General features: G+C 42.1%; 1 protein-coding gene and 1 long non-coding RNA gene across 3 annotated transcripts in view; one reads left to right on the forward strand and one right to left on the reverse strand.

The window, feature by feature from the left end:
* LOC309717093 overlaps positions 1–24,521 on the reverse strand; it is a 189,650-nt gene that overhangs the window by 7,543 nt on the left and 157,586 nt on the right. The window lies entirely within an intron of this gene.
* On the forward strand, positions 9,247–15,765 carry LOC309717090 (cytochrome P450 4B1-like). 2 transcript variants are annotated; one of them, XM_082551373.1, is made up of 12 exons: positions 9,247–9,517; positions 9,682–9,826; positions 9,932–9,976; positions 10,069–10,196; positions 10,330–10,454; positions 10,563–10,717; positions 10,821–10,927; positions 11,712–11,902; positions 12,043–12,176; positions 13,821–13,885; positions 14,253–14,335; positions 15,104–15,765. In XM_082551373.1, the coding sequence occupies exons 1-12, from the start codon at positions 9,326–9,328 to the stop codon at positions 15,273–15,275; spliced, it is 1,542 nt and encodes a 513-aa protein (XP_082407499.1). In that variant the 5' UTR covers positions 9,247–9,325; the 3' UTR covers positions 15,276–15,765. The 2 variants fall into 2 exon arrangements, with proteins under 2 accessions (XP_082407499.1, XP_082407500.1); XM_082551374.1 differs by lacking the exon at positions 10,069–10,196 and having other exon boundaries at positions 9,682–9,711.

Consider the following 24,521-nt stretch of genomic DNA (forward strand, 5'->3'; position numbering starts at 1 on the left):
AAGCTTGTGCAGAAAGTACTAGAATTTGCTTTTTTTTTACGAGTAGTACATAACAGAATTGTAGTAAATGGCATTGCACTTTTGCAGTGTAAGGTTGTAGATAAAATTCTAGTAATTACAACTTACATTTCCATATTAAGTTTTACACTCATCACTTAATATTTCTATTTTAAACACCAAGCAACTGTGGCCATTTTTAAATAGAGGAAGAGAACTGGTGCTATGCTGTAAATTAAATTAGCACTCAGTTTGCACCAAAGAATAATAACAGAAAAAGATAAAACAAGTTCTTCACTGTATTTTAGTATTCAGGATAAACCCAAACAAAAAGGGTTAATTGAGCTTATATTTCGAATTACTTCTATTGTTTACAGAAGAGGTCCCTTTGACCTGTAATGAAGATCATTTATCTATGTTTGTGCATTTATATGAAGTCTTATAAAAGCAAGGAAAGTCAGCATGAAAGCAATTCATAGATATATGATCAAAGTTTATCTCTGGAATATAACCTTATTTTACAGAGGCAGACTGTAAAGTTGATGCTTAAAAATGTGGACAATGTATCAAATTACTCGCATTGCATTTAGAGTCTTTCCTCATACATACAGCTTATTGTAAATCTGAAATATCAGTTTATATCAAGGCAAATTCACACTGTAGTGTTGTTTATGGTTAATTAAATGTAAGAAAAATGACAAAACCTTTACCTCTGACTGATATCTTTGAGTCCACTTGTCCTTTAAGAGGGGAAGGTTACCAGAAATCAATACAAGCTTGTTCTGAGTGGTCATATTAATCCAATGATGAGACATTTCTATCCTCTTGTGGGCAGGGATGCCACTCACAGGGCACGGGGGGGCCACTGAATAGTTCGACTGAAAAAATGATCTTGGGTAAATGGTACGGCCTTTGTTGTCAGCATATCTCTGACACCATCTACTTCATCTAGTTCAAGTCCCCCCTCCATGATCTCGTCGATATCCAACCTGGAAAAAATACACAAAACAACATTCAGTTGCCTCGACGTGTAAACAAACCTAGAGAAGGGACACAAAAAGGACAGCATAAATACAGAGGAGAGAGGGAGATAAGAGAAGCTGGAGGACAAAGCTCCAGATCCGAACATCAGTAACTGACAGCCAAGGGGGAGAAAGAGGTCCCAGGATGGTTGATGATCCGGAACAGAGAGACCTGAGAGGAAGAGAAGAGGGAGCATCAAAGCAGTCGAACAAACACAAAGGTTATTCCAAATTTAACACCGCAGTTTTTAGCTGCCAAGAGTTAATGTACACTGGTCTCTGTGCTGCATATGCTGTCAAAAACACGCTGATATCCAGCAGGTAAGATAAGACATTTGCAGCTTTAGTGAGTGCAGTTTCACCAGAGTGACAGGCCTTGGAAGCAGACTGGGGGGAAAAATGTTGAAAATGATTACTGTTTCCTGTGAGGGCGCACACACTACCAGTCAAAAGTTTGGACACACCTTCTCATTTCATGTTTTTATTTATTTTCATGTGTTTTTTGGATTCTCACTGAAGGCATCAAAACTATGAATGAACACAAGGAATTATGTAGTAAACAAAAAAGTGTGAAATAACTTAAAACATGTTTTATATTTTAGATTCCATAAAATAGTCGCACTGGAGCAGTTCGCAGCCGAGTGTGAAGCAGCGGGAATGAGGATCAGCACCTCCAAATCTGAGGCCATGGTTCTCAGCCGGAAAAGGGTGGAGTGCCCACTCCGGGTCGGGGATGAGTTCCTGCCCCAAGTGGAGGAGTTCAAGTATCTCGGGGTCTTGTTCGCGAGTGATGGGAGAAGGGAGCCGGAGATCGACAGACGGATTGGGGCTGCAGCTGCAGTAATGCGGACGCTGCACCGGTCCGTCGTGGTGAAGAGGGAGCTGAGTGTAAAAGCGAAGCTCTCAATTTACCGGTCGATCTACGTCCCTACCCTCACCTATGGCCACGAGCTGTGGGTAGTGACCGAAAGAACGAGATCGCGGATACAAGCGGCAGAAATGAGCTTCCTCCGAAGGGTGGCTGGCCTCTCCCTTAGAGATAGGGTGAGAAGTTCGGCCATCCGGGAGGGGCTCAGAGTAGAGCAGCTGCTGCTCCACATCGAAAGGAGCCAGCTGAGGTGGTTCGGGCATCTGACAAGGATGCCCCCTGGGCGCCTCCTGGGTGAGATGTTCCAGGCATGTCCCACCGGGAGGAGGCCCCGGGGCAGACCCAGGACACGCTGGAGAGATTATATCTCTCGGCTGGCCTGGGAACGCCTTGGTATTCCCCCGGATAAGCTGGAGGAGGTGGCTGGGGAGAGGGAGGTCTGGGCCTCTTTGCTTAGGCTGCTGTCCCCGCGACCCGGCCCCGGACAAAGCGGATGAAGATGGATGGAAAATAGTCACTGTTCGCTTTGATTACTCATTTGCAGACTCTTGGCATTCTCTCACTGAGCTTCATCAAGTCGTCACCTGAAATGGTTTTCCAACAGTCTTGAAGGACTTCCCAGAGATGCTGAGCACTCTGCGGTCCACCTCATCCCAAAACATCTCCATTGGGCTTACGTCAGGTGACTAGAGGCGCAGCACTCCATCTTTTTGGTCAGTTAGCCCTCACGCAGCCTGGTGGTGTGTTTGGGGTCAGTGTTCTATTGAAACATAAATGACGGTCCAACTAAACTCAAACCGGATGGGATGTATGACGCTGCAGGATGCTGCGTTAGCCATGCTGGTTCAGTGTATTTTCAGTTTTGAATAAATTTCCAACAGTGTCACCAGCAAAGCACCCCAACACTATCACACCTCCTCATCCATGCTTCATGGTGGGAACCATGCATGTAGAGACCATCTGTTCACTTTTTCTGTGTCGCACAAAGACATGGCAGGTGGAACCAAAGATCTCAAACTCAAACAAACTACAGATTTAGACTGGTTTAATGTCCATTCCTTGTGTTCCTTGGCCCAAACAAATCTCTTCTGCTTGTTGCTTTTCCTTAGTTGTGGTTTCTTAGCAACTATTTGACCATAAAGGCCTGATTCACACAGTCTCCTCTTCTGCACAACACAGCTGATGGTCCCAACCCCATTAAGAAGATAAGAAATTCCATAATTGAACCTTCACCAACCACACCTGTAAAGTGAAAACCATGTCAGATTACTACATCATGAAGCTCACTGAGAGAAGACCAAGGATTTGCAGCACTGTCAACAAAGCAAAGGGAGGTATTCTGAAATATAAAACATACTTTGTCATGGTCCGGGTGTGTGCTAGTGTGTCTCCCTCCGAGCCGGCATCTCCGAGCCGGCATCTCCAACCCTGGGAGGGGCCTCTGTTTTCTGCTGATTGCTCGCGCCTGTGGGTGATTAAGACGGGCGACTCATAAGGCCAGCGCACTCAACCTTTCTTTGTCAGATTCTCAGCGAACCCTTCCACGTATGAAGTTGCCGGACGCAAATCTCTGCTGAAGAGCTCCCATCTGGACGCTGGACCACTTGCCAGTCCCACGGGTTGTTCACCCCGTTCACCTGCCTGCCTCCCTGCCTCAACGCCAGGAATTTCGGACCACTCACCCGGACTACTAACCCCTCCACGCTACTACAGACCACCCGCGGCAAGTAAGCAGTACTCAGGAAGATTCAGAACACACAGCTTGCCCATATTCCTCCCGAACCCTACCTGAACGTCTGTACTCTATTTTCAGTGACTCTTATCCTTTCCCCGGACCCAGGTTGACTCTCCCTCCAGCCCAATCCTCGGAGCAGCTGTTTTCTGCTGACGAATGACCAGATTGCTCACTTAGCTCAGGCTGCATAAACCTCTTAGGTTTAGTGGTTGTATTTAGCACTTGTGCAACTCACATTCCAGTTGTGAACACTTGTGGTGAAAATAAAAGTTGTCACTCAAACTACTTACATGCTGTTTGGCGCCGAGCAATTGAGTCCTTTTCCTTTTGAGACGGCCTCGGCCATGACATATTTAGAGTTTTTTATCAACTTTTTCTTTGCTACATAATTACATATATCTTGCTTCATATAGTTGATGTCTTCAGTATGTATCTACAATGCAGAAAGTTGTAAAAATAAAGAAAAAACATTAAATGAGAAGGGTTGTCCAAACTTTTGCCTGGTGGTGTACATTACCAACACATTCAAAAAGACATGACTGGTTGGTAATCAGTAACCAATAACAGAGACGGCTTAAGTCAAAGATACTGTAAACCACAACAGTTTCAAAGTTAGGAGGGAGTAGTTTCACATTTCATCAGTTACTGAATGCAGGTCAGAAAACTGCAAACTAATAACTAAATGGGAGCTTCAGGAGATCTTTAAAAGGTTAAGTTGGCACAACCATCTGATAAGTTTTTAAGCAAGCACCTATAAGACAACATTTGAAGTAAAGAAGTCTCAGAATTTGTTAAAGTCTATCTGCAACAGGATTCTTAACAGATCCTGCAGAAGCTGAGACAAAGCAATTTTATATATCTTTTATGTCAAAAGGGTGAGAAACTAAGCAATGGCTTCCCTTAAGTGTCAAAAACACACGATAAAGACAGAGAATTATGCTGTTCCAGCAACAAGCGGAGCACACTTATCATTCAGTTCAATTGAAAAAGTTTCTGTTTTCATTTACACCTTTTGTGCACCAGTCTCCTGCAGGCCTGTTAGACAGCAAGTGTACATATTTCTGCAAACCAGAAACCTGGTTCACCATCTTGCTTTAGGTAGGCAGAGATGCAAGTGAATATGGGGGGCGAGACTTTAGCTTCACTGCCTATCTCTGCTGTTAGACAGGCCAGGTGCTGGAGCAAATTCACAACAAGAGTCGTTAAAGCGTGTGCAGAAGTGTCACAAAGACACGCTAAAATCCCCTTCTGCAATTCATGCACGATGGGTGAAAGTATCAAGAAGGGCCAGAAAGGCTCATGAGTCAAAAGTACTCTTTTATTTACAGTCATATTACAAAATCCACACACCCACAAGGACAAAAAGTCACCAGTACAGGTTGTATAAAAATGAAATGACGTCCTCTTTCTTTTATCTCAGATTGCCAACCTTTCGCTGATTTAAGATCCTAATAACTGATCACTTGAATTTCCTGTGAAAACTCCCAAAATGCATTGCATCTTCTGTCGCTGCCTCATGCAGAAATAACCTCAAGCCGACTTGACTTGACTTTTTGGCCGATGTCAGACCAGGCACCACATCAAAAAGAAACAACAATGTTATGTGGCAGCCTTGTGGTCAGAATGCATATTGCGTTGAGACCACAGCATTTAATCTGCGATTCCAGCTAGGAACCTTTGCTACAAATCACTTACCCTCTCCTCTCAATTACTACTACGTCTGTTCTGTCCACATTTGAAAGAGAAAAATCCAAACCACTATACTATATAAGATATAACACAATTTAATGGTGGACTTAATCATGGCCACAGTCTTTATTAACCAGCTACAGCCAGCTGATTACCTGTTTGACACAGAGAACTTATAACCATTGCTGGATTTGTTCAAAACAGTAATACGTTGTATAAACTGCACTGTACTGTTTCATGTGAGAGATGCTAACATGCTACATGACATTTAGAATAGTTTAAATCCTAATTCTCTTTTTACTAACCTTTTATTTTGCCTTTTAAGTTGGTATTTGTTCTTGTGCTAGTGTATACTCAGCTGTATTCTGTTAGTGCTTAGCAAAAGTTCACTTAAATGTCGAGCAGAAAAAAACTGTGACAGTACACCTGTGGTGGTAAAGTGGGCAACAAACCTTTTAAAAGTAATATACTTGAAAAACCAAAGAACACATATGATCAGAATACTGTGAAATTTTAGAAGCTTGAAGCAAAACTTTCATGTGATGCCACATATGCTTAGCACAATATGGAAAACGATGTAAGTGTGTAGCCAGGATGCTGACCTTTGTGCACAAGCCACCACCTAGTGGCTTGTCGGAATAAATGCAAGACACTTAGGTTCATATGATGCTGGTCTAATATATGGAATGAAAAGGTTGCTGTCAGTAATACACTTGTATTATATGATTTCATGATAGAAATCAGCCCTGTGTTTTGACAGAAAAGTACGTTTTGCTTTCCTTTAATAGTATTTTCAACATTCTAAAGGAGTGAAAAAAAATATTGAAATTGTAGAAAAAATACAACCTTACATCAAATTCGTCAAAAACATAACTCAATGACCCACCATATCTTCGTAATGAATCACTCAGATAACCATACCTGCCACTTTGAGCCTCAGATGCTAAGTCCTCTAAATGTATTTTAATCCTCTTTGCAATCAGTATGCTTCTACTTATCAGCTACCAGTTTAACAGATGTAGACACATCTTGTGACAGACCAAAACAGAACTTGTGTGATGACATCGAGAACACAACAAAGTAAAAGAACAAAAAAAAAATTTTTAAAAATGGAAGTGAATGGCTCCATCTCGTCCAGGTCACAGTCCTTGATGTTTCTGTTGGTAACCTGAGAGTCAGCATCTTTGAGAAACTGTTAGATGTGTGTCCTGATGAATTTAAGGCTTTCAGCCTCTCTACCTCTGTGTGACTGATGTATATTGGAGTGTCTTTTCCTCAGATAAGTAATGATCTTCTTGCCCTTCTCTACTTTTAGGGCAAGATTATTTTCCTGACACCGGGCCACCAGTCCTATCACTTCTCTATCCCGTCCCTACCAGTAATCGGCCCAATCACATATGCAAATGTTATAATTCTGGTATTGATCAGGTGGTGCACACACTCATATATGTGAAGACAGCATGTGGCAGTGTACTCAGCACGTGCCCCTGAGTAATACCAATGCTCACAGTTCTGATGTTTGATGTCTGGTTTTCAACTCTGACTGAGTGGGGTCTATCTTACAGGAAGTTCAGAGCTCAGTTACAGAGAAAGGGTGAGTCTGAGTAACAGCAGCAGCTTCTCAGAGAGTCTGACAGCATTAAATGCAGCTTCAGTCATTTCACAGCATTTTCACAGATGATTGGACTGATTCTGTATGCATGTGTGGTGGTGTGAAGGCAGAATACCGGTAAATGTGACTAAATGGTGTTGATAATGCCACCCAGGGAGGGGGTTACACCCCAGGAGAGATTACAGTAGCTAGTGCAAATGTTGTACCAGTTACAAAAGCCCACAGGCTTGTTATTAACAAGCAAAAGTAAGGACAAAACTACTCAAAGTGTAGAGCAGAAAAAAAACATTTTAGGTAGCAGGGCAGCCCTGCTACCTTGTTCTTTAAAACACTTTATTAATAAACATTATTTAAAAGGACAAGGTTCGCTGACACAGTGCTAGCCGAGTTAGTTAATAAAGTAAAAATAAAATAATGAAACGAAATGGTGGTGACCGCCCACTTGGGGAGGCAACCTACAGGGGGAGTGCCACCAATTACTCACCCGTGTAGTCTCACTGCAAACCTCACTCCAATCTGAAAGGTGCAATTTACCCCTTTCTTGATGTGTAAAATACCATAAAACAAGGAACCAGTCAATGTCAGTTTATATGCTTTTACTGACTGTGAAGCACTATGGTCAACTTTGTTGTTTTTAATATGTGCTACATAAATAAATTTTGATTCGATTTGATTTTTGATTAACAATAGTAAAACTACAACAAGGCTAGAACAAGACAGCAGCAGTGTGAGGCCTGTAACAAAAGAGGGAAAACTGTCATCTGGGGTCCACCCTACTATACACTAAATTGTAGATAACCCATGAGGATCCCACTTATCACCCTTTAACAGTTACACAAAATCATCAATTGTCACGGGAAATGAATCCAGTCTGTAATACCTAACAGCTTGTGAGCTTTGCCACCTTGAACAGTAATGAGTGCAAGTTGCGAGAGGTCAAGAATAGACCACAGATGTTCCTTATAACCGACTCTTGATTAACAGCAAAGGAAGGGGTGCATGTTCATGCTGTGTTCACAGACACCATGTATGAAACAACATGAACTAAATGTAACCCACTACAATCTACCCCTGGTGTTTGAATCGTTGTCCCGACGATTGACACTCACTGCCGAGGTCTAAACAGGGTAGATGTATTAGGCACAGGTGCCTGGGAGTTCACAGCCCCAGTTGTTCTACTTCCTATTGCCTGGGGCAGATAATGTCGATTCGAGTGCGTTCCAGCATTAGCACAAGTAGTCCTATGTGAAGAAGCAATATTGTTTTGAACACCAGCCGTAACTGGCAGCTGATCGGTGCAGACCAGCACCACAGAGGACGTTGAGCTTTTTGGCTCACTTGGTATGCAGGAGGTAGGGGCCACAGGCTCCTGAATCCTACACAACAAAAACTCAACAGGTAGCTGGGGATCTCAGTCAAACATCAGAGCAAATGGTGACTCACCAGTAGACTGATGCACTGTGGTGTTACATGTTATACGCATATGCATAAAGTAAAGAGTCCACGCTAGCCAGGACAGTCTTTTTGATCCTTTCAAAACACTTCATCACAATTGCCACTGTTATTTTAATTTAGGATTTTCCACCTTTGATTTTGATGTTATTTTAGTTTTCAGGGTGGAACATGAAGCATCCTGGCTGTACCATTACTGCTCATAAAAACACAGATCACAAACTCTGCCTCTCAGCAAAAGGTTTTAGATTGAGCTTAACAGTTTAAATGAGCCTGACACATCGGAAGTGGTCCAACAGCCAGTACAGAGGAAATTTAGCAAGGTTGTCACCCACACTGTTTTTCTGATGTGGTCTGGCATATGATTTGCTTCTTACATTTAGTATGGGTGTTAAGACACAAAATGTGCATCGCAAACCAGTTTCTTTTTTAATATATAGATGCCAAATATGTTCTCACATTGTATTTTATGCTGAGATAATGTTTGTGAGGGTTGAACCAAACTGTGATTGAGCTGTTTGTACAGTTTATTGTACGGTTAAACTCACTGGAGTTTGGACTTCATGTGCACACAAAGCACTTGTAACCAACTTATTGGCTGCAAAGTACAACAACTGACACAATTACACTTTGGGAATTAAGGCAAACAGAATAGCCAAAAGGAAAACCTACATTTCTGCTCTTCCCATATTTGCATCTTCATCATCCCAGTTCTCATATACCGCCGTAATGATGTTGCTGTTGCACTCCTGCGCTCAAAACGCCGACAGTTCCGTCAGGACATGAAGTCAGCGTTTTATTGGGTGTCAGACTCCCCGCCTACCGGAGACAGCACTGAAAACATTGCTTCTCCTCCAGCTCTTATCAGAAAGGTGAGCTCAGATCACCTTTTGCGCTTTGTTGGGGAGGTTTTCCTGCACGCGGAGGCGGAAGACACTTGCACCTGCGAGATGAAACTAACTAAAACTTTCGCGGAGTTTCAGCTGGGCTGGCCTCACATGCATTACGTCTTTGTTGTGCTCTGTCTTTTTGCCGTGGTGTATAAATTAACAATTCTATTTGCGAAAAGAAGGGAAGCACTGCGGAACTTCCAAGCTTTTTGGGGGCCGCCGCCACACTGGCTGTTTGGACATGTTCTGGAGGTAACTGTATCAACACACTCGCAGCAGCTGTAACATGTGTAACCGTCCAGTAAAGCTGACCACACCATGTTGGAGAACACCATTCTGCAAACAGAGACACACAGTTGACAGCGTGTAAAGTCTGCCTGCTGTGATGTGTTTCAGTTGTACTTTTTCTCTTTCAGTTTAAACAAGATGGGACCGATATGGACAAGGTAGTGAAATGGGGTCAGGAGTACTCATATGTTTTCCCAATCTGGTTTGGCCCCTTTCTCAGTATCATCAATATTCAGCATCCAGATTATGCAAAAACTATCCTGACATCATCAGGTGTGAGAAATGTTTTACGTAGTTGTTGTGTTGATGCACATTTATAACTGTGTAGTAAAGTTAAAAGTCCCTAACACCATTTTTATTTGTTATGTTTCCTAACAGAACCAAAAGATGATTTTGTCTACCGGTTTATTGAGGGTTGGATTGGTAAGACTCATTTTTCTCCCTTCTACAGCATTTTGTTAAAGTGCAGAGTTGTTTGTTTTGCTGCTTTCCTCACCCGTGCACATGTTCTTCAGGAAATGGGTTGTTGGTGTCAGAAGGTCAGAAGTGGTTCCGCCACAGGAGGCTCTTAACACCAGGTTTCCATTATGATGTTTTGAAACCATACGTAAAATTGATGTCAGAGTCTGCTGAGACTATGTTGGTACGTTGAAGACAATTTAGTTGCATAATTGATAAATAAAATCAAAGTCAGCACGTGTCAGTAAATAGAAGTAAAGCAGGAGCAGTGTCTGTATCCTGCAGAGAGATCACATCTGTTCTCTCATTGTTGGCAGGATAAGTGGGAAAGTTATGCAAGCACAAATGAGCCTTTTGAATTGTTTAAACACATGAGCCTCATGACACTGGACAGCATTATGAAGTGTGCCTTCAGCTGCTACAGCAACTGTCAGACAGAGGGGTGAGCCTAGATGAATCTTTTTAAAGAGTCATTTACAGTGTCAGTTTTATGTTGAGTCTTTGGTTGTTGTAAATCTGCATTTAATGTTTGCCTCCTTTGTCATTTCAGTGGAACAAATGCATACATCAAAGCAGTTTATGACCTCAGTTTTCTAATTGATCTTCGGCTCAGAATGTTTCCGTACCACAGTGACCTCATTTTCCACCTTAGCCCACATGGTTTCAGATACAGAAAAGCACGTCAGGTGACCCTCAGTCATACAGGTAAGCTTTGCTTTGATTCATCTGAACCGTTGCCAAAAATCAGTGAGCCTCACATTATAGTGTCAGATCTACAAATGCTTACATTTTATATTCTTTTCTAAAGAGGAAGTTATAAGAAAGAGGCGAGAAGCACTAAAGGAAGAGAAGGAGCTTGGACAAATACAGGCAAAGAGATATTTGGACTTTCTGGACATCCTTCTCTTTGCAAGAGTATGTTATGTGTCATCAGTTTCAGCCTCTTACTTCAACACATTTCCCATTGTAGGATTTGCTTAATGTATAGGCAAGTCACAAACTGGGGTTTTCCTGCATAAAGGTCATACAGAAAATAAGGCAAGTGCCAACTTGAGATCGTGTCAGATATCTGAAGTACTGGCCTAAAGCTGAAATAGCATATGCATGCAGCAAATAAGCAAAGATGCATGCTGTTGCCAAGCTGCATGTTAATGTCCTCTGACACAAAGACGATGATCAGCCTTTTCATTCTCGTGAGCAGCAACCTGAATACAAAATCTCTTTTGTGTAGAGAATGATCAACACTGGTTAGTGTTTTGCCCAGTTTCTTTCCCAAAAACTTCTCTAAACGGCAGCTTGTAGGGGCTGTCTCAGCTAGCATGTTTATTCTCTTAGTAGACTTGGCTTCCTTTATGAGTATATCATAGCAAATTGTTGTCCTTGGCAGGAAAAATTAAAATCAATAATTAACTGCATGGCAGGTGTTTGCTTAAAAAACAAACAATTAGTGCTTTATATGGTTTAAGAAGAACAGCGGACCTTGATACTTGGCTGCTGAATAAATCCCCAATTTTATAAAGGTATCTGTATAAGGATGAATGTTATCCAGCTAAAGCTGAGTTGAAGTCGGGTGATGAAGTAATATAATGAGCCTGAGCAGCAAAAGTAACAAAGCACTTTTATTGAGAAGCCCAGTTAGAGTATAGTGCAGTCCATTCTGTCTTTCATCAACTGTAAATATCCTTTATTTCAACGCCAGGATGAGAACCAGCAGGGTCTGTCAGATGAAGATATGCGGGCAGAAGTGGACACCTTCATGTTTGAGGGCCATGACACCACAGCCAGTGGCCTGTCTTTCATCCTCTACTGTCTGGCCTGCAACCCAGAACATCAGAAGATTTGCAGGAAGGAGATTATGGAGGCCTTGCATGACAAGGAAACCATGGAGTGGTAGGCTTATGAAAGGACAACATTGCAATAGGGAGACAAGTTGGTGCCATTCTGTGGTACCAAAACTTTATTAGGAGACATATAAACAAGATTTCTTATTAGTTGACTTCACTAACACTGCATGTTGGTCTCATTTTAAGGGAGGATCTCAGTAAAATCCCATACACTACAATGTGCATAAAAGAAGCTCTCCGCCTTTACCCCCCTGTACCAGGAATTTCCAGAAAAACCACCAAAACTGTAACCTTTTGTGATGGGAGAACAGTGCCTGCAGGTCAGTGATTTTACTCTGTTGTTATTATCAAAGAGTAAACATTAAATGTCTTCACTTAATAATGCTTTTGGAATCATTTCATGCCACATGGTAAACACAAACTCTTAACCGACGTTGTTTGTCTTTACATACATAAATGACTTTTCTTTACGATTCAATAAAGGACCTATATTGACTTATTACTTATTACTTTATTATTCTACAAGGGTATATTGGTATTATTTGATTGTATTGTCACATACAGTATCTTTTCTATAAACTAGTATAAATCTCTTAAACGTGTGGCGTAATTGCTTTGTCAGTTCTTCATTTTTCCAAATGGAAGTATTTAAATGTTGGCACCAGATTATTATCATATACATTATATGGGCAGAAAGTACACCGCCGCCTACACATTACACTCACTGGAACTGCTCAGCCATGGGAATCCATGAGCCATGAAGCTCCAGGCACACAGTTTTTGTGCTGATGTTGATGCCAGAGGAGGTTTAGAGCTCTGCAGTTACTGAGTCAGCAGAGCGTTGGAGATTTTTATGCACTCTGCAACCTCACTGTACAGAATGGTGCACATCAGTTTAATGTTGGTTTTTGCTACAATAGTTATCCTTGGTCAGAAGGAGAGGCTGACATCCAGGGAGTAGATTGTAAGAGGTGGAGTTTATTTACACTCAGACTGATGGTACAAGGAGATATGACATGGTGTAGGAGGATGTGGAGGGGTGATATGGTGTGGTTTCTGCGATCAAGAACAGGAAATACTTTAGAACATGAATTAAGATTAAACGGTAATAAAGCTGGCCACAAATTCCTCCACAACAAATCTGCTAAGGCAGTGCATCAACCTGATACTGCTTCTTAAGAGCAATCACATTTATTAAAACACTACCCAAAATGGGCCACAAGATGGCACTCCAACACAAGAGATGAAATATTTATATTGAGGCAGTTGTTCAGTAGCCAGCCCTCTACCACTACGTAATACACCCATGTTACAGCGTACAATGTCACATTAATTGGTAAAGGGAACAAATAAAGCTGGAACAAGGCCAGAAACTATCCAATAGCTGGGCCACCATAGTTATCTATAACTAGCACATATGCCAAAGGTAGCTAGAATAAATACACACAGGGTAAAACATCTTAAAAATGAAATGTAAACTCACGTTTATGTGACACACACCATTTACAACAAACACAGGGGGGCTATTTGCTTTTCTTCCCAGCAGCTCTCCCCTCGTCTCTCATCAGCCCATGAACTAAGTCAGGCTATCTAGCTCAGGAGTCCCATGAATCCCATGACTGCAAAGCTGCTGGGTAATGTAGTTCACGCTAACATGGACTTTTCTACACTCACTCTGCAACTTTACATGGTCTGGCACTTCATGGCTGAGTTGCTATACTTCCTAAACATTTCCAGTTTGCAATAATACCACTTACACTTGATCACGCTGCATGGCTAGCTGCTTGATTTTATGTATCTGTGCCAACTGGACTTAAAACCCCTGCATTTGAATTATGAGTTGTGTCACAATAAATTTTTCGATATGGTGTATGCTTGTTTTGTTTGAAAAATAATGTTCAGCTACACACACCCTATAATCTTTTAATAATAATAAACTAAGTACACATTTCTTTCAAATGTAGGTTCTGTTGTTGGAATAGGTGTATTTGGAATTCACAGGAATGCATCTGTCTGGGAAAACCCTAATGTAAGTAAAGACAATTTTATTCCCAGCACAACTTACTACATGGAATACATCATCAAAGGAATCTATGACGAAATAAAATTGTGATGTTTTCAGCACTCTGCCCATAAGGCTGCATACAATATATCAAATAACTGAAGAAGCAATCATGAAACTGGTGCATTAAATTAATTACTAGTGCTGTATTTGCTGAGGTGGGTAGGTCCCTGGTGCCAAAGTGGACCTCAGGACAGATTCAAGCTGGTTTAATGACTTACTTTATTATGTGTCAGAATGCAGTTTTCTCTGCGCAAGTGATAAGGGCGATGAGGTTCAGAAAATAAGTAATACACATAACACTGCTCTCTTTCTTTGTCCTGTATTACATTAGGTCTTTGATCCTCTGCGTTTCCTACCAGAGAACATTGCTAAGAGATCCCCTCATGCGTTTGTGCCCTTCTCAGCTGGGCCAAGGTTTGTCCTCACCTGAAACTATATCACTGTATAGAGACTGCTTGTAGTAGTCTCAAGTATGTGAATGTGTAACTTAGCACTGACCCCATTTCCATCAGCAAACTGGTTTTATGATGGGCTAGAGCAGTGGTTCCCAAACTTTTGTTGCTAGGCCCCCCATTGTTTTACCCAAATATCCTTGGGCAAGATACCAACCCCAGGTTGCTCCCCGATGCATCCATCCGAGTGTGAATGTGTATGTATGAATGATAGTTAGATAGCACGAAAAACTTAGAAAAGTGCTTGTGTGTGATTGGGTGAATGAACGAGTTGTATAAAGTGCTTTGGGTGCTCAGAGTAGAAAAGCGCTATATAAGAACCAGTCTATTTACCATTTACCATGTTCTAGTCTTTGGCTTGGAAGGAAGTTGGTTTGGAACCATATTTGGCGATGCTTCATCCTCTGCTTTGCGTTTGTGTGGGAGCCCTGTCAAAAACCTATCCATTATGCTAGCAGTGTCCAAGCATTCTTTGTTTTGTTTTTTTCATACCGTGCCGCCCCCTTTGGGAACCACTGGGCTAGAGCAAGTAGGGGAAAGGGGGAACTCACTGTAATCTAAGATTGATCTCATTTAAAATACAAGCACCTTTGGACCTGAATGTTAAAAGATAACATACTATATTTATCCCTCCTTTCCATTTTCTGCATGTCCAAATCTCAGAAGGATCAAATTATTTTAATTGTTTTTCAGGTCTTTGTGTATTTCTTACATTTTATGTATTTTGCAGAAACTGCATCGGTCAGAACTTTGCTATGAATGAGATGAAAGTGGTGACAGCTCTGACACTGAAGCGATACCAGCTCATAGCGGAGCCCACTATGAAACCCAAGATCATCCCCCGACTGGTTCTCCGCTCACTCAATGGCATCCACATCAAGATCAAACTTTTAGAGACTTAGCTAAAGTGCACTAACTGCAAGAACTGCTCAAAATTACTTTATTTAGAAAGTAAAAAAAGTATGTTGATTCTACCTTCTACCATATAACTGAGCTTTCACATAAAATTTAATTAACTCTGCCGTGCAGTTTATGTTTTAGGAAAAATTACTTGTTGAAAAAAATCTGCTTTTTACACAAAAACACTAAAGGAGAAGCTTGTGCAGAAAGTACTAGAATTTGCTTTTTTTTTTTACGAGTAGTACATAACAGAATTGTAGTAAATGGCATTGCACTTTTGCAGTGTAAGGTTGTAGATAAAATTCTAGTAATTACAACTTACATTTCCATATTAAGTTTTACACTCATCACTTAATATTTCTATTTTAAACACCAAGCAACTGTGGCCATTTTTAAATAGAGGAAGAGAACTGGTGCTATGCTGTAAATTAAATTAGCACTCAGTTTGCACCAAAGAATAATAACAGAAAAAGATAAAACAAGTTCTTCACTGTATTTTAGTATTCAGGATAAACCCAAACAAAAAGGGTTAATTGAGCTTATATTTCGAATTACTTCTATTGTTTACAGAAGAGGTCCCTTTGACCTGTAATGAAGATCATTTATCTATGTTTGTGCATTTATATGAAGTCTTATAAAAGCAAGGAAAGTCAGCATGAAAGCAATTCATAGATATATGATCAAAGTTTATCTCTGGAATATAACCTTATTTTACAGAGGCAGACTGTAAAGTTGATGCTTAAAAATGTGGACAATGTATCAAATTACTCGCATTGCATTTAGAGTCTTTCCTCATACATACAGCTTATTGTAAATCTGAAATATCAGTTTATATCAAGGCAAATTCACACTGGAGTGATATATATGGTTAATTAAATGTAAGAAAAATGACAAAACCTTTACCTCTGACTGATATCTTTGAGTCCACTTGTCCTTTAAGAGGGGAAGGTTACCAGAAATCAATACAAGCTTGTTCTGAGTGGTCATATTAATCCAATGATGAGACATTTCTATCCTCTTGTGGGCAGGGCTGCCACTCACAGGGCAATGATCTTGGGTAAATGGTACGGCCTTTGTTGTCAGCATATCTCTGACACCATCTACTTCATCTAGTTCAAGTCCCCCCTCCATGATCTCGTCGATATCCAACCTGGAAAAAATACACAAAACAACATTCAGTTGCCTCGACGTGTAAACAAACCTAGAGAAGGGACACAAAAAGGACAGCATAAATACAGAGGAGAGAGGGAGATAAGAGAAGCTGGAGGACAAAGCTCCAGATCCGAACATCAGTAACTGACAGCCAAGGGGGAGAAAGAGGTCCCAGGATGGTTGATGATCCGGAACAGAGAGACCTGAGAGGAAGAGAAGAGGGAGCATCAAAGCAGTCGAACAAACACAAAGGTTATTCCAAATTTAACACCGCAGTTTTTAGCTGCCAAGAGTTAATGTACACTGGTCTCTGTGCTGCATATGCTGTCAAAAACGCTGATATCCAGCAGGTAAGATAAGACATTTGCAGCTTTAGTGAGTGCAGTTTCACCAGAGTGACAGGCCTTGGAAGCAGACTGGGGGGAAAAACGTTGAAAATGATTACTGTTTCCTGTGAGGGTGCACACACTACCAGTCAAAAGTTTGGACACACCTTCTCATTTCATGTTTTTATTTATTTTCATGTGTTTTTTGGATTCTCACTGAAGGCATCAAAACTATGAATGAACACAAGGAATTATGTAGTAAACAAAAAAGTGTGAAATAACTTAAAACATGTTTTATATTTTAGATTCCATAAAATAGTCGCACTGGAGCGGTTCGCAGCCGAGTGTGAAGCAGCGGGAATGAGGATCAGCACCTCCAAATCTGAGGCCATGGTTCTCAGCCGGAAAAGGGTGGAGTGCCCACTCCGGGTCGGGGATGAGTTCCTGCCCCAAGTGGAGGAGTTCAAGTATCTCGTGGGCGATCGTGGCTCAAGAGTTGGGAGTTCGCCTTGTAATCGGAAGGTTGCCGGTTCGAGCCCCAGCTTGGACAGTCTCGGTCGTTGTGTCCTTGGGCAAGACACTTCTCCCGTTGCCTACTGGTGGTGGTCAGAGGGCCCGGTGGCGCCAGTGTCCGGCAGCCTCGCCTCTGTCAGTGCGCCCCAGGGTGGCTGTGGCTACAATGTAGCTTGCCATCACCAGTGTGTGAATGTGTGTGTGGATGGGTGGATGACTGGATATGTAAAGCGCTTTGGGGTCCTTAGGGACTAGTAAAGCGCTATATAAATACAGGCCATTTACCATTTATCTCGGGGTCTTGTTCGCGAGTGATGGGAGAAGGGAGCCGGAGATCGACAGACGGATTGGGGCTGCAGCTGCAGTAATGCGGACGCTGCACCGGTCCGTCGTGGTGAAGAGGGAGCTGAGTGTAAAAGCGAAGCTCTCAATTTACCGGTCGATCTACGTCCCTACCCTCACCTATGGCCACGAGCTGTGGGTAGTGACCGAAAGAACGAGATCGCGGATACAAGCGGCAGAAATGAGCTTCCTCCGAAGGGTGGCTGGCCTCTCCCTTAGGGTGAGAAGTTCGGCCATCCGGGAGGGGCTCAGAGTAGAGCAGCTGCTGCTCCACATCGAAAGGAGCCAGCTGAGGTGGTTCGGGCATCTGACAAGGATGCCCCCTGGGCGCCTCCTGGGTGAGGTGTTCCAGGCATGTCCCACCGGGAGGAGGCCCCGGGGCAGACCCAGGACACGCTGGAGAGATTATATCTCTCGGCTGGCCTGGGAACGCCTTGGTATTCCCCCGGATAAGCTGGAGGAGGAGGTGGCTGGGGAGAGGGAGGTCTGGGCCTCTTTGCTTAGGCTGCTGCCCCCGCGACCCGGCCCCGGACAAAGCGGATGAAGATGGATGGAAAATAGTCACTGTTCGCTTTGATTACTCATTTGCAGACTCTTGGCATTCTCTCACTGAGCTTCATCAAGTCGTCACCTGAAATGGTTTTCCAACAGTCTTGAAGGACTTCCCAGAGATGCTGAGCACTCTGCGGTCCACCTCATCCCAAAACATCTCCATTGGGCTTACGTCAGGTGACTAGAGGCGCAGCACTCCATCTTTTTGGTCAGTTAGCCCTCACGCAGCCTGGTGGTGTGTTTGGGGTCAGTGTTCTATTGAAACATAAATGACGGTCCAACTAAACTCAAACCGGATGGGATGTATGACGCTGCAGGATGCTGTGTTAGCCATGCTGGTTCAGTGTATTTTCAGTTTTGAATAAATTTCCAACAGTGTCACCAGCAAAGCACCCCAACACTATCACACCTCCTCATCCATGCTTCATGGTGGGAACCATGCATGTAGAGACCATCTGTTCACTTTTTCTGTGTCGCACAAAGACATGGCAGGTGGAACCAAAGATCTCAAACTCAAACAAACTACAGATTTAGACTGGTTTAATGTCCATTCCTTGTGTTCCTTGGCCCAAACAAATCTCTTCTGCTTGTTGCTTTTCCTTAGTTGTGGTTTCTTAGCAGCTATTTGACCATAAAGGCCTGATTCACACAGTCTCCTCTTCTGCACAACACAGCTGATGGTCCCAACCCCATTAAGAAGATAAGAAATTCCATAATTGAACCTTCACCAACCACACCTGTAAAGTGAAAACCATGTCAGATTACTACATCATGAAGCTCACTGAGAGAAGACCAAGGATTTGCAGCACTGTCAACAAAGCAAAGGGAGGTATTCTGAAATATAAAACATATTTTGTCATGGTCCGGGTGTGTGCTAGTGTGTCTCCCTCCGAGCCGGCATCTCCAACCCTGGGAGGGGCCTCTGTTTTCTGCTGATTGCTCGCGTCTGTGGGTGATTAAGACGGGCGACTCATAAGGCCAGCGCACTCAACCTTTCTTTGTCAGATTCTCAGCGAACCCTTCCACGTATGAAGTTGCCGGACGCAAATCTCTGCCGAAGAGCTCCCATCTGGACGCTGGACCACTTGCCAGTCCCACGGGTTGTTCACCCCGTTCACCTGCCTGCCTCCCTGCCTCAACGCCAGGAATTTCGGACCACTCACCCGGACTACTAACCCCTCCACGCCACTACAGACCACCCGCGGCAAGTAAGCAGTACTCAGGAAGATTCAGAACACACAGCTTGCCCATATTCCTCCCGAACCCTACCTGAACGTCTGTACTCTATTTTCAGTGACTCTTATCCTTTCCCCGGACCCAGGTTGACTCTCCCTCCAGCCCAATCCTCGGAGCAGCTGTTTTCCGCTGACGAATGACCAGATTGCTCACTTAGCTCAGGCTGCATAAACCTCTTAGGTTTAGTGGTTGTATTTAGCACTTGTGCAACTCACATTCCAGTTGTGAACACTTGTGGTGAAAATAAAAGTTGTCACTCAAACTACTTACATGCTGTTTGGCGCAGAGCAATTGAGTCCTTTTCCTTTTGAGACGGCCTCGGCCATGACATATTTAGAGTTTTTTATCAACTTTTTCTTTGCTACATAATTACATATATCTTGCTTCATATAGTTGATGTCTTCAGTATGTATCTACAATGCAGAAAGTTGTAAAAATAAAGAAAAAACATTAAATGAGAAGGGTTGTCCAAACTTTTGCCTGGTGGTGTACATTACCAACACATTCAAAAAGACATGACTGGTTGGTAATCAGTAACCAATAACAGAGACGGCTTAAGTCAAAGATACTGTAAACCACAACAGTTTCAAAGTTAGGAGGGAGTAGTTTCACATTTCATCAGTTACTGAATGCAGGTCAGAAAACTGCAAACTAATAACTAAATGGGAGCTTCAGGAGATCTTTAAAAGGTTAAGTTGGCACAACCATCTGATAAGTTTTTAAGCAAGCACCTATAAGACAACATTTGAAGTAAAGAAGTCTCAGAATTTGTTAAAGTCTATCTGCAACAGGATTCTTAACAGATCCTGCAGAAGCTGAGACAAAGCAATTTTATATATCTTTTATGTCAAAAGGGTGAGAAACTAAGCAATGGCTTCCCTTAAGTGTCAAAAACACACGATAAAGACAGAGAATTATGCTGTTCCAGCAACAAGCGGAGCACACTTATCATTCAGTTCAATTGAAAAAGTTTCTGTTTTCATTTACACCTTTTGTGCACCAGTCTCCTGCAGGCCTGTTAGACAGCAAGTGTACATATTTCTGCAAACCAGAAACCTGGTTCACCATCTTGCTTTAGGTAGGCAGAGATGCAAGTGAATATGGGGGGCGAGACTTTAGCTTCACTGCCTATCTCTGCTGTTAGACAGGCCAGGTGCTGGAGCAAATTCACAACAAGAGTCGTTAAAGCGTGTGCAGAAGTGTCACAAAGACACGCTAAAATCCCCTTCTGCAATTCATGCACGATGGGTGAAAGTATCAAGAAGGGCCAGAAAGGCTCATGAGTCAAAAGTACTCTTTTATTTACAGTCATATTACAAAATCCACACACCCACAAGGACAAAAAGTCACCAGTACAGGTTGTATAAAAATGAAATGACGTCCTCTTTCTTTTATCTCAGATTGCCAACCTTTCGCTGATTTAAGATCCTAATAACTGATCACTTGAATTTCCTGTGAAAACTCCCAAAATGCATTGCATCTTCTGTCGCTGCCTCATGCAGAAATAACCTCAAGCCGACTTGACTTGACTTTTTGGCCGATGTCAGACCAGGCACCACATCAAAAAGAAACAACAATGTTATGTGGCAGCCTTGTGGTCAGAATGCATATTGCGTTGAGACCACAGCATTTAATCTGCGATTCCAGCTAGGAACCTTTGCTACAAATCACTTACCCTCTCCTCTCAATTACTACTACGTCTGTTCTGTCCACATTTGAAAGAGAAAAATCCAAACCACTATACTATATAAGATATAACACAATTTAATGGTGGACTTAAACATGGCCACAGTCTTTATTAACCAGCTACAGCCAGCTGATTACCTGTTTGACACAGAGAACTTATAACCATTGCTGGATTTGTTCAAAACAGTAATACGTTGTATAAACTGCACTGTACTGTTTCATGTGAGAGATGCTAACATGCTACGTGACATTTAGAATAGTTTAAATCCTAATTCTCTTTTTACTAACCTTTTATTTTGCCTTTTAACTTGGTATTTGTTCTTGTGCTAGTGTATACTCAGCTGTATTCTGTTAGTGCTTAGCAAAAGTTCACTTAAATGTCGAGCAGAAAAAAACTGTGACAGTACACCTGTGGTGGTAAAGTGGGCAACAAACCTTTTAAAAGTAATATACTTGAAAAACCAAAGAACACATATGATCAGAATACTGTGAAATTTTAGAAGCTTGAAGCAAAACTTTCATGTGATGCCACATATGCTTAGCACAATATGGAAAACGATGTAAGTGTGTAGCCAGGATGCTGACCTTTGTGCACAAGCCACCACCTAGTGGCTTGTCGGAATAAATGCAAGACACTTTAGTTCATATGATGCTGGTCTAATATATGGAATGAAAAGGTTGCTGTCAGTAATACACTTGTATTATATGATTTCATGATAGAAATCAGCCCTGTGTTTTGACAGAAAAGTACGTTTTGCTTTCCTTTAATAGTATTTTCAACATTCTAAAGGAGTGAAAAAAAATATTGAAATTGTAGAAAAAATACAACCTTACATCAAATTCGTCAAAAACATAACTCAATGACCCACCATATCTTCGTAATGAATCACTCAGATAACCATACCTGCCACTTTGAGCCTCAGATGCTAAGTCCTCTAAATGTATTTTAATCCTCTTTGCAATCAGTATGCTTCTACTTATCAGCTACCAGTTTAACAGATGTAGACACATCTTGTGACAGACCAAAACAGAACTTGTGTGATGACATCGAGAACACAACAAAGTAAAAGAACAAAAAAAAATTTTTTAAAAATGGAAGTGAATGGCTCCATCTCGTCCAGGTCACAGTCCTTGATGTTTCTGTTGGTAACCTGAGAGTCAGCATCTTTGAGAAACTGTTAGATGTGTGTCCTGATGAATTTAAGGCTTTCAGCCTCTCTACCTCTGTGTGACTGATGTATATTGGAGTGTCTTTTCCTCAGATAAGTAATGATCTTCTTGCCCTTCTCTACTTTTAGGGCAAGATTATTTTCCTGACACCGGGCCACCAGTCCTATCACTTCTCTATCCCGTCCCTACCAGTAATCGGCCCAATCACATATGCAAATGTTATAATTCTGGTATTGATCAGGTGGTGCACACACTCATATATGTGAAGACAGCATGTGGCAGTGTACTCAGCACGTGCCCCTGAGTAATACCAATGCTCACAGTTCTGATGTTTGATGTCTGGTTTTCAACTCTGACTGAGTGGGGTCTATCTTACAGGAAGTTCAGAGCTCAGTTACAGAGAAAGGGTGTGAGTCTGAGTAACAGCAGCTTCTCAGAGAGTCTGACAGCATTAAATGCAGCTTCAGTCATTTCACAGCATTTTCACAGATGATTGGACTGATTCTGTATGCATGTGTGGTGGTGTGAAGGCAGAATACCGGTAAATGTGACTAAATGGTGTTGATAATGCCACCCAGGGAGGGGGTTACACCCCAGGAGAGATTACAGTAGCTAGTGCAAATGTTGTACCAGTTACAAAAGCCCACAGGCTTGTTATTAACAAGCAAAAGTAAGGACAAAACTACTCAAAGTGTAGAGCAGAAAAAAAACATTTTAGGTAGCAGGGCAGCCCTGCTACCTTGTTCTTTAAAACACTTTATTAATAAACATTATTTAAAAGGACAAGGTTCGCTGACACAGTGCTAGCCGAGTTAGTTAATAAAGTAAAAATAAAATAATGAAACGAAATGGTGGTGACCGCCCACTTGGGGAGGCAACCTACAGGGGGAGTGCCACCAATTACTCACCCGTGTAGTCTCACTGCAAACCTCACTCCAATCTGAAAGGTGCAATTTACCCATTTCTTGATGTGTAAAATACCATAAAACAAGGAACCAGTCAATGTCAGTTTATATGCTTTTACTGACTGTGAAGCACTATGGTCAACTTTGTTGTTTTTAATATGTGCTACATAAATAAATTTTGATTCGATTTGATTTTTGATTAACAATAGTAAAACTACAACGAGGCTAGAACAAGACAGCAGCAGTGTGAGGCCTGTAACAAAAGAGGGAAAACTGTCATCTGGGGTCCACCCTACTATACACTAAATTGTAGATAACCCATGAGGATCCCACTTACCACCCTTTAACAGTTACACAAAATCATCAATTGTCACGGGAAATGAATCCAGTCTGTAATACCTAACAGCTTGTGAGCTTTGCCACCTTGAACAGTAATGAGTGCAAGTTGCGAGAGGTCAAGAATAGACCACAGATGTTCCTTATAACCGACTCTTGATTAACAGCAAAGGAAGGGGTGAATGTTCATGCTGTGTTCACAGACACCATGTATGAAACAACATGAACTAAATGTAACCCACTACAATCTACCCCTGGTGTTTGAATCGTTGTCCCGACGATTGACACTCACTGCCGAGGTCTAAACAGGGTAGATGTATTAGGCACAGGTGCCTGGGAGTTCACAGCCCCTGTTGTTCTACTTCCTATTGCCTGGGGCAGATAATGTCGATTCGAGTGCGTTCCAGCATTAGCACAAGTAGTCCTATGTGAAGAAGCAATATTGTTTTGAACACCAGCCGTAACTGGCAGCTGATCGGTGCAGACCAGCACCACAGAGGACGTTGAGCTTTTTGGCTCACTTGGTATGCAGGAGGTAGGGGCCACAGGCTCCTGAATCCTACACAACAAAAACTCAACAGGTAGCTGGGGATCTCAGTCAAACATCAGAGCAAATGGTGACTCACCAGTAGACTGATGCACTGTGGTGTTACATGTTATACGCATATGCATAAAGTAAAGAGTCCACGCTAGCCAGGACAGTCTTTTTGATCCTTTCAAAACACTTCATCACAATTGCCACTGTTATTTTAATTTAGGATTTTCCACCTTTGATTTTGATGTTATTTTAGTTTTCAGGGTGGAACATGAAGCATCCTGGCTGTACCATTACTGCTCATAAAAACACAGATCACAAACTCTGCCTCTCAGCAAAAGGTTTTAGATTGAGCTTAACAGTTTAAATGAGCCTGACACATCGGAAGTGGTCCAACAGCCAGTACAGAGGAAATTTAGCAAGGTTGTCACCCACACTGTTTTTCTGATGTGGTCTGGCATATGATTTGCTTCTTACATTTAGTATGGGTGTTAA

This window comes from Aulonocara stuartgranti (genome assembly GCF_965226115.1).
Source record: "Aulonocara stuartgranti genome assembly, chromosome: 11".
Classification (NCBI taxonomy): domain Eukaryota; kingdom Metazoa; phylum Chordata; class Actinopteri; order Cichliformes; family Cichlidae; genus Aulonocara; species Aulonocara stuartgranti.

Bases quoted from the DNA above. Each gene is read 5' to 3' on its own strand.
- LOC309717090 (XM_082551373.1), top strand. From the start codon at position 9,326: ATGAAACTAACTAAAACTTTCGCGGAGTTTCAGCTGGGCTGGCCTCAC. The intron at 9,977-10,068 runs GTAAGACTCATT...CATGTTCTTCAG, and splicing joins GTTTATTGAGGGTTGGATTG to GAAATGGGTTGTTGGTGTCA. The intron at 10,455-10,562 runs GTGAGCCTAGAT...TTGTCATTTCAG, and splicing joins AGCAACTGTCAGACAGAGGG to TGGAACAAATGCATACATCA.